Below are 16952 nucleotides of genomic sequence, written 5' to 3' on the forward strand. Positions count from 1 at the left end.
CAGTACTTGTTTTGTTCTTGTTTTGCCAGTACAGTACTTGTTTTGTTCTTGTTTTGCCAGTACAGTACTTGTTTTGTTCTTGTTTTGCCAGTACAGTACTTGTTTTGTTCTAATTATGAAGGTTTGATACCTGAAATATACATAGGTCACTTTCTTACATTAGTATAAGCTATAGTTCACTTTATTTACTATATTCTATTTGTGGCAGCGGGAGGCACTGAGTCGAGCCCATGGCGCTGAAGTGGAACAACTGGAAGGTGAATGGCGGAACAAACTTGATGTTCAACATGAGAAACACATGTGTTCTCTACAGGAACTTAACACCCAACACACACACAAGGTAAACTTTAAGTTTTGTAAGTGTTTGTGTCTGCTGGAGCCTAGTGTGTGCGTCTGTTTGCTTTCTGGTGGATGTGGCTTTGTAGAAGGCAGTTATTGTGGCTTTGTAGAAGGCAGTTATTGTGGCTTTGTGGAAGGCAGTTATTGTGGCTTTGTAGAAGGCAGTTATTGTGGCTTTGTAGATGGCAGTTATTGTGGCTCTGTAGATGGCAGTTATTGTGGCTTTGTAGATGGCAGTTATTGTGGCTTTGTGGAAGGCAGTTATTGTGGCTTTGTGGAAGGCAGTTATTGTGGCTTTGTGGAAGGCAGTTATTGTGGCTTTGTGGAAGGCAGTTATTGTGGCTTTGTGGAAGGCAGTTATTGTGGCTTTGTAGAAGGCAGTGGATGTGGCTTTGTAGAAGGCAGTTATTGTGGCTTTGTAGAAGGCAGTTATTGTGGCTTTGTGGAAGGCAGTTGTTGTGGCTTTGTGGAAGGCAGTTATTGTGGCTTTGTAGAAGGCAGTTATTGTGGCTTTGTGGAAGGCAGTTATTGTGGCTTTGTAGAAGGCAGTTATTGTGGCTTTGTAGAAGGCAGTTATTGTGGCTTTGTAGAAGGCAGTTATTGTGGCTTTGTAGAAGGCAGTTATTGTGGCTTTGTGGAAGGCAGTTATTGTGGCTTTGTAGAAGGCAGTTATTGTGGCTTTGTAGATGGCAGTTATTGTGGCTTTGTAGAAGGCAGTTATTGTGGCTTTGTGGAAGGCAGTTATTGTGGCTTTGTAGATGGCAGTTATTGTGGCTTTGTGGAAGGCAGTTATTGTGGCTTTGTGGAAGGCAGTTATTGTGGCTTTGTGGAAGGCAGTTATTGTGGCTTTGTAGAAGGCAGTTATTGTGGCTTTGTAGATGGCAGTTATTGTGGCTTTGTAGAAGGCAGTTATTGTGGCTTTGTGGAAGGCAGTTATTGTGGCTTTGTAGATGGCAGTTATTGTGGCTTTGTAGAAGGCAGTTATTGTGGCTTTGTGGAAGGCAGTTATTGTGGCTTTGTAGATGGCAGTTATTGTGGCTTTGTGGAAGGCAGTTATTGTGGCTTTGTAGAAGGCAGTTATTGTGGCTTTGTAGATGGCAGTTATTGTGGCTTTGTAGAAGGCAGTTATTGTGGCTTTGTGGAAGGCAGTTATTGTGGCTTTGTAGATGGCAGTTATTGTGGCTTTGTGGAAGGCAGTTATTGTGGCTTTGTGGAAGGCAGTTATTGTGGCTTTGTGGAAGGCAGTTATTGTGGCTTTGTGGAAGGCAGTTATTGTGGCTTTGTGGAAGGCAGTTATTGTGGCTTTGTAGATGGCAGTTAGAAGGCAGTTATTGTGGCTTTGTGGAAGGCAGTTGTTGTGGCTTTGTGGAAGGCAGTTATTGTGGCTTTGTAGAAGGCAGTTATTGTGGCTTTGTGGAAGGCAGTTATTGTGGCTTTGTAGAAGGCAGTTATTGTGGCTTTGTAGAAGGCAGTTATTGTGGCTTTGTGGAAGGCAGTTATTGTGGCTTTGTAGAAGGCAGTTATTGTGGCTTTGTAGATGGCAGTTATTGTGGCTTTGTAGAAGGCAGTTATTGTGGCTTTGTGGAAGGCAGTTATTGTGGCTTTGTAGAAGGCAGTTATTGTGGCTTTGTAGAAGGCAGTTATTGTGGCTTTGTAGAAGGCAGTTATTGTGGCTTTGTGGAAGGCAGTTATTGTGGCTTTGTGGAAGGCAGTTATTGTGGCTTTGTAGATGGCAGTTATTGTGGCTTTGTAGATGGCAGTTATTGTGGCTTTGTAGATGGCAGTTATTGTGGCTTTGTAGAAGGCAGTTATTGTGGCTTTGTAGAAGGCAGTTATTGTGGCTTTGTAGATGGCAGTTATTGTGGCTTTGTAGATGGCAGTTATTGTGGCTTTGTAGATGGCAGTTATTGTGGCTTTGTAGATGGCAGTTATTGTGGCTTTGTAGATGGCAGTTATTGTGGCTTTGTGGAAGGCAGTTATTGTGGCTTTGTGGAAGGCAGTTATTGTGGCTTTGTAGATGGCAGTTATTGTGGCTTTGTAGATGGCAGTTATTGTGGCTTTGTAGAAGGCAGTTATTGTGGCTTTGTGGAAGGCAGTTATTGTGGCTTTGTGGAAGGCAGTTATTGTGGCTTTGTGGAAGGCAGTTATTGTGGCTTTGTGGAAGGCAGTTATTGTGGCTTTGTGGAAGGCAGTTATTGTGGCTTTGTAGATGGCAGTTATTGTGGCTTTGTGGAAGGCAGTTATTGTGGCTTTGTGGAAGGCAGTTATTGTGGCTTTGTAGATGGCAGTTATTGTGGCTTTGTAGATGGCAGTTATTGTGGCTTTGTAGATGGCAGTTATTGTGGCTTTGTAGATGGCAGTTATTGTGGCTTTGTAGATGACAATTACTGTGGCTTTGTAGATGGCAGTTATTGTGGCTTTGTAGATGGCAGTTATTGTGGCTTTGTAGATGGCAGTTATTGTGGCTTTGTAGATGGCAATTATTGTGGCTTTGTAGATGGCAGTTATTGTGGCTTTGTGGAAGGCAGTTATTGTGGCTTTGTAGAAGGCAGTTATTGTGGCTTTGTGGAAGGCAGTTATTGTGGCTTTGTGGAAGGCAGTTATTGTGGCTTTGTGGAAGGCAGTTATTGTGGCTTTGTGGAAGGCAGTTATTGTGGCTTTGTAGATGGCAGTTATTGTGGCTTTGTAGATGGCAGTTATTGTGGCTTTGTAGAAGGCAGTTATTGTGGCTTTGTAGATGGCAGTTATTGTGGCTTTGTTGAAGGCAGTTATTGTGGCTTTGTAGAAGGCAGTTATTGTGGCTTTGTGGAAGGCAGTTATTGTGGCTTTGTGGAAGGCAGTTATTGTGGCTTTGTAGAAGGCAGTTATTGTGGCTTTGTAGAAGGCAGTTATTGTGGCTTTGTAGAAGGCAGTTATTGTGGCTTTGTAGAAGGCAGTTATTGTGGCTTTGTGGAAGGCAGTTATTGTGGCTTTGTGGAAGGCAGTTATTGTGGCTTTGTAGATGGCAGTTATTGTGGCTTTGTAGATGGCAGTTATTGTGGCTTTGTAGATGGCAGTTATTGTGGCTTTGTAGATGGCAGTTATTGTGGCTTTGTAGATGGCAGTTATTGTGGCTTTGTAGATGGCAGTTATTGTGGCTTTGTAGATGGCAGTTATTGTGGCTTTGTAGATAGCAGTTATTTTGGCTTTGTAGATGGCAGTTATTGTGCCTTTGTGGAAGGCAGTTATTGTGGCTTTTGTGGATGGCAGTCACTTTGGCAGTTATTGTAGAAGGCAGTTACTGTGGCTTTACCACAAACATACATGGTTATGCACCTTAACAAACTTACTGGTTTAAGTCAATGGTTATTAAAAGTACTCGTTTTTCCAGTTGCGAGAACTGGAGTCATCTCGAAGAGCCCGGGAACGCGAACTGGAAGAGGCGAACTTCCGCTTGCTACAAGACCAAGAAGCTCTGAAGATCGAGTCCAAGAAGCTAGAGGAGACTCTTCTTAACGACACAGATCACAGACTGCAAGCTGTGCGCAACATGTGCTCCTCCCTCAAGAGTGAGGTGAGACATAATGTGCAGAGATAATAGATGGATAACATAAGATAATAGAGATGGATAGTGTAGAGAGATAATAGACATAATGTAGAAAGATAATAGAAATGGATAATTTAAATAGTAATAGTGTAATGTATTATACAATTGTATAATATATTACACTAAAATACACTATTATACAGTTGTATAACACATTATTACACTAAAATACAGCTGTATAATACATTATTACACTAAAATACAGTTGTATAATACATTATTACACTAAAATACAATTTTAAATGTATATTGAATGATGTGATTGAGATATATTGTCAATATTAATATTACAATGTCTGCAGGTGGACTCCCTGAAAACCGTCGTGGAAATGAAGAACGCAGAAATTCACGACCTGCGCGGCCAGGTAATAGAGATGGAGAGACTATCCAGTGAGCTGGAGATGGCTAGAGATAGAGCCAAGGCTCTCCAAGCCAAGACAGAGGATCTCCAAGCTCAGATGGAGAAGAAAGCTCTAAAAGAAAGGTCAGAATTTAGAGTTTACCAATTATTATTTTACATAACTAAGTACTAAACCCACAAGGGTCTTACAATGCTAGTGTTTACGAAATGTTGAAAATAGTATAAAATACCGAGGTGTGTCGAATTTTTTTTTTATTGAAATGTTTCATACACAGTAGGCCTATTTAGTCAAATACAGAAGCAGTAATAAATATGTGCCTTATTCATCAACTAATCTAATAGGTTAGACTAGTCAGATTTGATATTGATTTTCTAGATTTTTTCGAAAGTTACTTTTGAATTCTTGTCTTCAAATGGGTTTGTAAAGTAAAAGGACACAAGTGCAACTAATGTGACATTTATTGTGGCAACGTTTCGCTCTCCAGGAGCTCCTGGAGAGCAAAACGTTGCCACAATAAATGTCACATTAGTTGCACTTTTGTCCTTTTACTTTACATATTGTCGGTAATTCTACCAACTTTATTTCAAATGGGTTTATTATTAACTTAATTGTTTAGGCTTGTCGGATTGCATATTGATATTCAAGATTTTTTCAGCAGTTTTGAATGCTCATTTTCAAATGAGTTTTTTGTTAACATTAACTTAAATACTAGGTAAAGACTAGTCAACTTGCATACTAATATTCTAAATTTTTTTCAAAACTTATTTTTCAGTCCTTGACCTCGGATGATTTTTTTATACTAACGTTAAAAACTCTGGTGCTAGAAATGACATTAAATAGTGCTTAGTGGTTCTAAGTTTCCTAAAATCAGTTTAGAAAACTGGGGAGTATATTACCTAGACATGTACAATACTTGGGTATCTAGTAATGGGGTAAAGTGCCCTTGTGTACACTTTAGGACGTTAAAGAAATCATTTTGACGGTCACCCTGCCAAAAATAATAATAGGAGTTTTGATAAATTGCTGTTTAATAATTGTAGTGTAGGCACACCTCTGGTAAGACAGTGATGGAGTGAACAATGGTGAAGGTTTTTCTTTTTTGGGCCACCCTGCCTTGGTGGGAAACAGCTAATGTGTTCGGTGAAAAAAATACAATTTTTTCACTGGAGTGTTAAATAGTCTGAATTTAAATGTCATTGGATAATATGTGCTAATTTTTTTTTTCCAATACACTGGCCAGGGTGACCTAAAAGGAAAAACAAAATTTTTCCTTTCAAATTTAGTAATTTATACAAGAGGTGTTACTAGCACCTTGTGACTGGCATTTTAGTTACCTCCGTATTTGCATCAATATTGATATTAATGTGTATATTTTTACCATTCAGACATCTTGTGAACGAGCACAGACTGCTGGTTGAAACCTACCAGAGAGAATCTAATGCCAACAAGCGTCTCAGCTTAGAAAACGAAGAACTGGCGTGGAAACTAAGACAGCGAGAGGAGATCATGTCCACCTCTATGCCTGCTTCCACTCTTGGTATGTTGCACTCAGATTAAGTTGTAGCAAACAACTGTCTATGAATACACGGATGGATGGACGGGAGGTGGGAACTACTGGACTCTAAATTTATGGACCACAGTTTGTGCCTCCCGTCTATCCTTCTCTTGGTACGCTGATTGTATTTCAATACTTTTTTGTAATTACTGTAAATTATAAATTGACTACCTTCTTACTCCATGAAGTGACTGAACTTGTTCCCTCAAATTATTGGCAAATAACATTAACCAAAAAATTCCATCATAAAAAAAACAAATAGTATAATTTTATGAGATTATACTGTGTTGTTTCTATGATTTATTGATGAATAATGTACAATACCTTATTAAGAAATATTTAAAGAATATTTACACTTAATTGCTTTTACACTATGTTTGTGTATTGTATCTTACTGTTGAGAAGTACAGTACCTGTACTCTGAAGGATGAGTGAGGATGTTACAGTTCTGGAGGTGGGAAGTACAGTACCTGTACTCTGAAGGATGAGTGAGGATGTTACAGTTCTGGAGGTGGGAAGTACAGTACCTGTACTCTGAAGGATGAGTGAGGATGTTACAGTTCTGGAGGTGGGAAGTACAGTGTCTGTACTCTGAAGGATGAGTGAGGATGTTACAGTTCTGGAGGTGGGAAGTACAGTGTCTGTACTCTGAAGGATGAGTGAGGATGTTACAGTTCTGGAGGTGGGAAGTACAGTGTCTGTACTCTGAAGGATGAGTGAGGATGTTACAGTTCTGGAGGTGGGAAGTACAGTACCTGTACTCTGAAGGATGAGTGAGGATGTTACAGTTCTGGAGGTGGGAAGTACAGTACCTGTACTCTGAAGGATGAGTGAGAATGTTACAGTTCTGGAGATGGGAAGTACAGTGTCTGTACTCTGAAGGATGAGTGAGGATGTTACAGTTCTGGAGGTGGGAAGTACAGTACCTGTACTCTGAAGGATGAGTGAGGATGTTACAGTTCTGGAGGTGGGAAGTACAGTACCTGTACTCTGAAGGATGAGTGAGGATGTTACAGTTCTGGAGGAGGGAAGTACAGTACCTGTACTCTGAAGGATGAGTGAGGATGTTACAGTTGTGGGAAGTACAGTACCTGTACTCTGAAGGATGAGTGAGGATGTTACAGTTCTGGAGGAGGGAAGTACAGTACCTGTACTCTGAAGGATGAGTGAGGATGTTACAGTTCTGGAGGTGGGAAGTAAGTACCTGTACTCTGAAGGATGAGTGAGGATGTTACAGATGTAGCAGTTTTATAACTGTAGTGCGGTCTGGAGGAGGGAAGTACAGTACCTGTACTCTGAAGGATGAGTGAGGATGTTACAGTTCTGGAGGTGGGAAGTACAGTACCTGTACTCTGAAGGATGAGTGAGGATGTTACAGTTCTGGAGGAGGGAAGTACAGTACCTGTACTCTGAAGGATGAGTGAGGATGTTACAGTTCTGGAGGTGGGAAGTACAGTACCTGTACTCTGAAGGATGAGTGAGGATGTTACAGATGTAGCAGTTTTATAACTGTAGTGCGGTCACGCCTCTGCCAAGACAGTGATGGAGTGAATGATGATGAAAGTGTTTCTTCTTTTTCGAGTCACCTCGCTGCCTTGGTGGGAAACGACCAATGTGTTAATAATAAGAAAACTAACTAAATACCAGTATTGAAAAGTAAATAAATAAATACAAGTTAGGGACTTGTCTACTTCATGTTGGGTAATTATTTTAAGTCTCATCTCCAAAGTAATAAAATAATAATAGTGGGAACTTGTTAATTTTGTGAGTGCACAAAAGTTATCACAGTCCGTTGTCACGTGTTAAAGAAAAGTTTCCTGATTTTTTTTAGTTTGCATTTATAACCGTCTAGTTTACAATCACTTGTAATTTTCTAGTTATCCGGAATGCATTTACAACTGTCTAGTTTACAGTCGCAAGTAATTTTGTCTAGATCTCCTAAACAGGTTTATATCCGTGTGGGTTACAATCGTAAGCAATTTTCTATCTATCCTAAATGGGTTATAAGTATTAATGTATCATAGTCAGTTCCTACTGCTCTGGTATTTACAGTATATAACATTGGCCGCTAGACGGCCAATAAAGAATTAAGGTTAAGAATGTTAGGGTGAATGATTCTTGGGGATTTTATATTCCATTTTTCGTAGTTACATCTCTCCTTAGATGAATAACAGATGTAATGACTGAGGCTTAGGAATGTAATTCACAACTTGTTACTATATCTCATCCCTTGATACTCTCTCCCTACATTAACCCTCTCTCTCCATCTCCATTAGTACTTTTTAACTACCATAAAGGTATATATGTACTTGTATTATTGCAGGTATGAAAGTATATAGCATAGCACTCTTGCAGTCTTAACATACATTAAGGTTTTGTAGTTATGAATAGTACTATGTATTTCTTTTCCTTTGGTGTCATTTTTTATATTCCCTCTCTTATATTGCTAGTTTCTTATGTACATTCTTATTTCTTTCTTCCACTTTGTAGTTATATATATACTGTATTTCTTTTTTTCTTTGGTGTTGAAGTCTTTATCTCCTCTTAAACTGCTAGTTTTATCTTGAGAATTCTTTCTGTCCGTTTTTGTTTACTTTCTTGGCAAGTTTGCCAAGCGATCGTGTAGGTTAAATCATTCAAAGTCTCAACTTTCCTTACTGTTCTTGTTGGATCTCGCTCCATACACAATTACGTCATTTACTAACATTTTCTGAGTTATTCTATGAAATTTTGAGTGTTAGGTACAGACGGTACAGATGGTTCTTAACTTACAATGGGGTTACATTCCGATAAACCCACCATAGGTTGAAAATATCTTGTCAAATAATTACTGTAATTAACTAAATACCAGTATTGTAAAGTAAATAAATGAAAGCAACAGTAGTTACCCAACACCTTCATGTTGGGTAACTACTTTTATGCCATTAAAGTCAAAATATTGTAAGTCAAGGAGCACCTGTATTTCACTAATCATGTCCTGGTTTTTTCAAAATACAGTGGACCCCCGGTTTACGATATTATTTCATTCCAGAAGTATGTTCAGGTGCCAGTACTGACCGAATTTGTTCCCATAAGGAATATTGTGAATTAGATTAGTCCATTTCAGACCCCCAAACATACACGTACAAACGCACTTACATAATTGGTCGCATTGGGAGCTGATCGTAAACCTCAGTCCACTGTATATGGAAGACTTTGCATGGATATAAGTTGAAATAAAACACTGTTCAGAGAAGCAAGAATAGAAAGAAAAGGGTCTAATTTTGCAGGTTGCTAGCATATTGTGCATGAATTAACAGCCAGAGTTATAACTTAGCCACGAGTGTCACTTGTAAGGGCAGTATTTAAACACATAACCTCTTTACAAGGCTTCAGATGGATTTTCGGAAGGAGTAGAAAAGGTAGATCCACGTTTTGTTCACTGATCTACATTTTTCCGTATACTTCAAGTTTTGGTTTCTTCATTGGGGCGCTTTGATGCTGGTGGAAGGCTTTAAATCCAAGGAATTATATCTCCACTTCCTTGGATTAAACCTGATTACCTTCCCTTCCCCAGGCACTGTATTGCCCTTCTGGGTCCAGGGCTTAATAAGACTAGTCAGAAATTCGTATGTGAGTTCTTGTTTTTGAGAGATGTGTATCTATGGTTCCTCTGATTTATCTTTATTCTTGGTGAGCCGAGTCATTTGCTATCATTTGCTAGGCTTGGCTGCACGTACCTGCTTCTACAGGTAATGCATGAAGTTTTATCCAAAGCACAATATAGTGGTGAAGGTCTTATAGATTCCTTGCAACGCAAGAGTGTTCAGGTATAACCCATGCGGCGGGAAAATTGGACACAGAATGGAGGGCATCTGTTTAATTTGGCCGTTGTCGTAATCTTTGTATTTTTAATCAAAAATTGAGAATGTCACAAAAATGTCTCCAACTATGAAAAATAAGCAATAAAAATACGTATACATTTTATGGACTTTACGTATGACTTTTTAAAACCAGGAAAATCAGATGGTGTATATATAATAGAGGCCGAAGTATGAAGATCCGTTCTATTCTGTGTTCCGTTTTTTGCAACCATGGGATTTAACTGTTCACCGATCATGTGGGAGGATGTGGTTGGCACAGTTCTTAAAATTTTATGTAAAATTTTTAATTTGTGAGTTTTAAGATTGAAAAATCACTTTGGATAATGCTGTGGAATGCTGCACATGCACATACGAAGCCGATGGTAAGACCAGACCATTTAATAGACAAAACCAAAATTAAATTGTAACTACTTAAGTTTCCCTCCTGCATAATTGACTTGCTGAATTATTTTGGTATAATTCAGCTTTTGCATGATTGTATTTCAGAGCTTTATGCTAGTATTTATTAGTACTAAGTTGCAGTTATTGTTCTATTATACTAAAAATGACGAGTTTTTCTTAGAATCCAAAAATATAATTATAGAATTTAAATCAGTGTATGCAAGGGCTCTTGGCCTTCTAGTTTGGGCATTTAAAGTCATAGCTTAGTTAAGAGTACCGATTTTTAAGTCAGCATCGGCCCCTCCATGCTTAAGTAATCCACTGGTCTAACCACCGGCCGCACCTGACGCCCGGGTCACCTTTTACAGATCTCGTGAGCCGTTCCTCCGTAGTACCACGGCGCCACGAGGGGGCGTCCACCCCTCAGGCTGCCCCCCGATCACCCAGGTACGTATTCCTGCACTACATGTTATACCCTTGCATTCCACCATCACTCATTGCATTGTATTCCAGCATATCCCTGTCACTGCCTTGTATTCCAGCACACCCGTCACTCACTGCCTTGTAGTCCAGCACACCCATCACTCACTGCCTTGTAGTCCAGCACACCCATCACTCACTGCCTTGTAGTCCAGCACACCCATCACTCACTGCCTTGTAGTCCAGCACACCCATCACTCACTGCCTTGTATCCAAGCACACCCCAGTCACACTGTATCAGTTACGGTATTATGCCTTTCTGTTCCACTATGTTCATGGTATAAAAATGCACGAGCAACACTAGGACACATTAGAAGTGAGCAAGGTCCCAGGATGGAAATGTCCTAGTGTTTGCCCACATCCTTTTTACACTACCCTCCTCATCACTCACAGGTATTCGTGGTTCCCTTCCACGTTACTCATAGTTCGTGTACCATTTGTCTACCAGCAACTGTAGTTATTCATGAAATTCTTCACCAAATTCAAACTTATTTATTTCTTTGCAAGTAATACACTGCAGTTATGTATTTACAATAATGGGTTGCAGTCAAAGAGAGCCTCTATTATGCTTAGGCATTATAGGCCGATTTAAAACTTCTGTTATTTTCATCTGTGTGCACACAACGTGAATCAATAAAAATAGCTAAATTTATTAACATTTGATGAATAATAACTAAAAATTCATTGAATTCTTGAACAAGAATTAATATCTTATATTTATTCATAATATATTAGGCTTTTACAACTTGTGTGCGAACACTACTCAAAATTGTTTATATCAAGAATATACTTACAACTATCATTTTCTAGCTGTATGACCCTTGTAGGTTTAGCACTTCTTTTTGATTATATAATTTTGTAACCTTATTGCTAGTTGTAGAGGCTAGCTATCATCTTCTAGTATACCTTTCCTTATTGCTAGTTGTAGAGGCTAGCTATCATCTTCTAGTAATACCTTTACTAAACATTATTATTGCATCTTACCTTTCGTTGTATTTTTGAATTAGTCAATGAATGTTTATATTTTTAAATAAATTTGCCATTATAAAACGATTGTTATAAAAATCAGTATAAATTGTCAGTGTTTTTTTGCTTTGGCAATGGCTTATTAAGTTTTTTTTTGTTTGTTTGTATGCTAGTGTGCCATTTTAGTGTTAGGAATGTTTCAATCCTGCTATAAGTTTGTTAGAACCATTATGTGTCTCCCAAATTTGTGGCCCTTCCAAAGGATCAACATGACGAGGTAATTAATTTAGGTTACCTTAGCACTGTAGTGGGTCAACGTGTGCTCAGATGTGAAACATTTTGTCCGCAGGGTAGCTGTTCGAACTCCATCGGGCAAAATCTCGCCTTCCAAGTGCGACATTGGCAAGCGCAAGTCTCGACTGGGACTGAATGCGGAGGATGGTGTTGACGGAGACGACAAAATACAGGAGTTGTCCTTTGAGTCTCCCCCACCGTCACCTTGTGTGAAAGCTGTGGTGGAGAAGTCAAACTCCGTCTCCTTTATCCTAGATCTGACCGACACTCAGTTAGACGACAGTTTTTTAGACCTGCCCCAATCGCCCAGACCTCGGCCGCAGCGGACAGCATCTCTGAGCGCTGTTGATCGTCCACGCACACCCACGCACATACGTAGAGTCATTCATAACAATCGAGCAAATACCCCAAATAAAAATGGATTAAATGCAGAAGGTAAACCAAGTGATATAAATGGAAAGCCACAAGAAACAAATAGAAAAACAAAAGAGACGACTGAAAAACCCAAATTAGCGAATGGGAAGTCCCTCGATACCAACGGGCACGGCAGTCGTCCAGGGTCTAGGAGAACCACTTCAGAGAGCAGTGAAGGAGGCAGCGAAATGGAAAGAATATCTCCGACTGGTTTGGCATGGACTGTTCCTGTCCATCCACCCAAATCACCTTCTAAAGTAAATGCTCCACGTCAGAACGGATCACCAGTGAGAGGCAGGCTAGAGCACCACCTTTTGGAAGACCCAGATGAGGATGAGTATGAAGAAACTCCAAGTGGTACTCATCAGTTCATTGAAGTTGTGGAACTGTCTGGAGTTGGTCTGACCAGCAGCTCTGAGGCTGCCAGTGACTCTGAGCTTTCTCAGTGTGACATCATAAAGGGAGGATCCTCTACAGATTCTGACAGTGACAGTAGTGATGGTGAACGACATAGCAAACCAGGGTCTACCCACCAACCCCTCGGTCGGAAGAATGGACCATGGTGTCCAAAGGACGGTGCAGGTGAGGCCATGATTACCGATGATCTGTTAAAACAATATACTGGCGACCCATTGACGCTGGAACCACTCCCTAGTCGAGGAAAGCGACCCGTCAGGAGACGAGTCTCTTCTGCACCGTCTTCCGATTCTGACGACAACACTACAAATCCTCACAACGACAGAAATAACATGGATGTCAGCTGGTCAGAGGATGTGGACATCACTTCAAGCTCGGAAATGCACGAGCTGTGATGTCTTGGCTAACCTTCTCCTCCCTCCCGACCGACCGACACGACGAACGACTAAAACACTGCCACAGCTTTCTGACTTGCCGTGATACAAGTGATCTCTGAGATGGTACAATCTCCTTTGTGCAGATATCAATCCTAATTGACCTTATGCACTACAGCCTTTGTCTTTGGTTAATGAGTGTGAGGGACTTGCCTCACATTAGATGACTTGCCAATGCCATTCACTAGATGAATCACTTGTTGGCCAGTTTGTGTTGTGTTTATTTTCTAGTCAAGCTGTGCTTGTTCACAGATACGACCACACCGCCACCCTCCTCCCCTAGTTACAGTAAACTCTAGAGGGAAGTGGGTGTTTTCTCCCAATGTTCTCATAGCCTCTGTAAGAACATTATGGGGTTGTGTTTTTGCCTTACGAGACCTATGGTTTAGTCGCTTCTCGTGACTTCCGTGTAACAAAGAGAAATTAATTCTAGGAGATTGTTTTAACACAATAAGTCCACTAATTCAATGTTGAGGAATACCACAGCCCACTTAATGATACAATGGTTGTATGACACTGCAGTTGGTTGTACAGTATTCCCATTTAACTGAAAATATTGCATATAGTACATATATACTGTATATCACACGCACTATATTGTAATATATCTGAGAAAAGCATGATGTATCTACAAATTAAGAGCTTATATCCTGTCAAATTTCCAGAATGTAATTTATTACATGCACAATGAAAAGCGCAAAAAAATTGTTTGTATAACATATTTAAGTTACTTGATATGCCAGTTTGTCAACAATGGTAAATTGAATTTCTAGTAAACGATCCATCGGGCAAGCTATGCTGAGCAGTGATGTAACTAACTCGTACATGCCTTCAATTGTTGCTCTGACTGCGCTGTGTCTTCAGTTGCTGTTATGGTTAGTTCTTGTTATACAGAAGTCCTTGATTAATGTTGCAGTCCTGCAAAGTGAAGTGTTAACCAGAGCAACATCGAGTGGAACTTGAGATGTTGCAGTCAGGCACAACGACACTGTCTGTGGAACAACATTAACCGAGAACCTCGTGTACCAGACAGTTGTGCTCCTTGTTAATATATAATGTCAAATATTGAATCTTGTCATTTGCCACGGATGACCCTATTACTCCTATACATTATACATAATGGCAACTGAAGATACATGCAGTGGCCAGGATATTTGTCTACAAAAAATAAATTTATGGCCATTTCTGTATACCATTAGCAGGAACACATACAAGTCTACATATGCAATGTGGTGCCATGCAATACCTGTTTTTTCTACCCAGTGTGCAAAGTGCTAACAGTCATAGGGCTCATTAGGTCAGTCTGTCAAGGTAGTCAGGGTTAGTTGACTGTGGTCTTGACGATTTTGTGCTTTTTTAGGAAAAACTGGCTCTTTTTACTTGTTTTTTTGCAAATAAGGGAGACAGCCAGGCATGCATTTCCTGGGAAGCATGAAATTGAAAATGTTGCAAATGTAGTGGAGATAAAATCTTATAAACTGTTTTTTTTATTATTTTTGCAGATAGTGACCACTATTGCCCTATTATTAGTGTGTCTTGGGTTTTCTAATGATTTAAGAATACTACAGCAATCTTTATGATAAGTTCAAAGCCCTAATGTGATGTTTTTAACATCTATATTACTACCCAGCTATTAAGTTTAAAACCCCGATGTGATCTTACTGTAGGATATAGAAATAAAGCAAAGCTCGAATTCTCTCTCATTAACCCCCAAAATTGTTTTATTACACAGCCACTCCTCATTTAGTGATGGCTCTGACTAGTATGCATACCTAAATGAGTCTGTTAAATAATCTATATTAGAGCCAATTTCCTCTATACAGTACACTACTGTATAAACACTAGAAATGTTGCAAAGATGACATTAAAACAATTAAAGATGGTTAATAAACCCACTACCATTATATTATGATCCACTCTTAGCCATGAATTCATTTATTGATGTGTTTGTTAGGAATGCAACTCTGTTCTTAATCGAGGAGAGGGAGTGTAGTGTCAAGACACAGCAACTACTTAACTGTCCAAAAAAGAGAGAAGCTTACAACGACGTTTCGGTCCGACTTGGACCATTTACAAAGTCACACTAACCAGAAGTGGAGCAGGACGGCTATATATAGGCAGGAAGAGGTGGTGGTAGTAGTAGTAGTAGTACAAGAATGGTATATAATACCGACAAGATGAAATTATGACACATGCGGAACACCCGGCATCCCCATCGTAGACGTTTCGCCATCCAGCCAGCCACTGGATGGCGAAACGTCCACAACAAAGACAACCAGATGCCGCACATGTCTTAATTTCATCAGTAGTAGTAGTAGAAGTAGTAGTAGTAGAGGTAGTAGTAGTTGTAGTGGTAGAAGTGGAGAATAAGGAGGACGAGCCAGTCAGATACAAAGGAAGGGGAGCACTGCAAGGGAGCTAGGTGCCCACAGAGGGAGAGCAAGCGCACAGAGGTGCGTGAAAGGGGAAGTGGTGAAATAAATGAAGAAGGAACAGAAACACGAGACAGAAGAGAGAAAGACAACCCAGAGGAGAAAAAGGAAAGAGGAAAGGGGAAGAGGGAGAACAAGAAAAAGAAAAGAAAAAATGAGGATTCAGGTTAAGTCACGGGTGTTCTGAAGTTTGGAGCATTTTACAATGTAGTGGGAGAGGAAGGCATCTACAGAGACGAAGCCAGGGCTAAGATTCATACAAGGAAAGTTGTGTATTAGAGAGGATTCAACTAGACGGCGACTGTTCGAGTTGGAAGTAGGGAAGACAGTTTTAGCAGAAGACCAGTCAATAGGATGGCTATGATCTCTGACGTGACAGAAAAGAGCATTGTTAGTGTCGGCAAGCCTAACACTATTTTTGTGCTCCCTAAGTCTGTCAGAAAGAGATCGACCAGTTTCTCCGAAGTATTGAAGAGGACAGGAGGAGCAAGAAATAGAGTAGACACCAGGAACATCTGTAGAGGGAGGAGAGGTATGAACGAGATTAGTGCGAAGAGTGTTAGTCTGGCGGAAGGTAAGCTTGATGTCTAAGGGACGGAGAGAATTGTTGAGATTAGAAAGACCGGAAATGTAGGGAAGGCAGAGGATAGAAGAGTTCCCAGGAGTAGAGAGTTTGGGAGAGAAGAAATTGCGTTTAGCACGTGAGAGGGCAGAGTCTATGAAATGGGAAGGGTAGCCAAGACGGGAGAACGAATTATGAAGAGTGGAAATTTCTGCTGGAAGGAACTGAGGATCACAGATGCGGAGGGCACGGAGAAAGAGGGAGATAAGAACACTTTTCTTGACAGGGGAAGCATGATAGGAAAAGTAGTGAATGTACATGCCACTGTGCATAGGTTTTCGGTAAACGGAAAAGGAAAAACCTGTATCTGAGCGGTGGACATGGACATCAAGGAAAGGAAGCAAGGAATTAGATTCCCATTCAGCTTTAAACTTAATGGAAGGGGCAAGATTATTAAGAGCTTCAAGAAAAGGTTGGAAGAGACTGGAGTCATGAGGCCACAGAGCAAAGATGTCATCCACATAGCGGAGCCAGAGTGAAGGTTGCACATCGAGGGTAGGAAGAAGAACAGTCTCGAAGTATTCCATGTAAAGATTAGCAAGGACAGGAGAGAGAGGAGAGCCCATAGCGACACCGAAGGTTTGAGAATAATATTTCCCTTGGAAGGAAAAGGAGTTAGAGTCCACACAGAGGCGGATCAGATCAAGAAAGACTTCAGTAGGTATAGGGAGATGAAGAAACCCTTCATGGGCCTTCTCTCTAAGGAAATCAAGGACATCATCAAGAGGGACATTGGTGAAGAGGGACTCAACGTCAAGACTAAGCATCTTACAGGTTGGGAGAGAGCGAACCCGTTCAATGAAGTCT

At 40.3% G+C, this 16952-nt stretch overlaps 1 protein-coding gene across 2 annotated transcripts; it reads left to right on the top strand.

The window, feature by feature from the left end:
* Positions 1-208: 208 nt before the first annotated feature.
* Positions 209-14784, top strand: LOC128704739 (restin homolog; the record flags this gene model as incomplete). 2 transcript variants are annotated; one of them, XM_070081411.1, is given in 6 exon segments in its annotated part: positions 209-340; positions 3710-3892; positions 4228-4409; positions 5673-5824; positions 10455-10533; positions 11882-14784. In XM_070081411.1, coding segments are annotated over 6 exon segments (1899 nt in total), but the record flags the coding sequence as incomplete, so codon positions are not given.
* Between the last annotated feature and the right edge of the window lie 2168 nt (positions 14785-16952).

The sequence above is a fragment of the Cherax quadricarinatus genome, unplaced genomic scaffold (genome assembly GCF_038502225.1).
Source record: "Cherax quadricarinatus isolate ZL_2023a unplaced genomic scaffold, ASM3850222v1 Contig2612, whole genome shotgun sequence".
In the NCBI taxonomy this organism is placed as follows: domain Eukaryota; kingdom Metazoa; phylum Arthropoda; class Malacostraca; order Decapoda; family Parastacidae; genus Cherax; species Cherax quadricarinatus.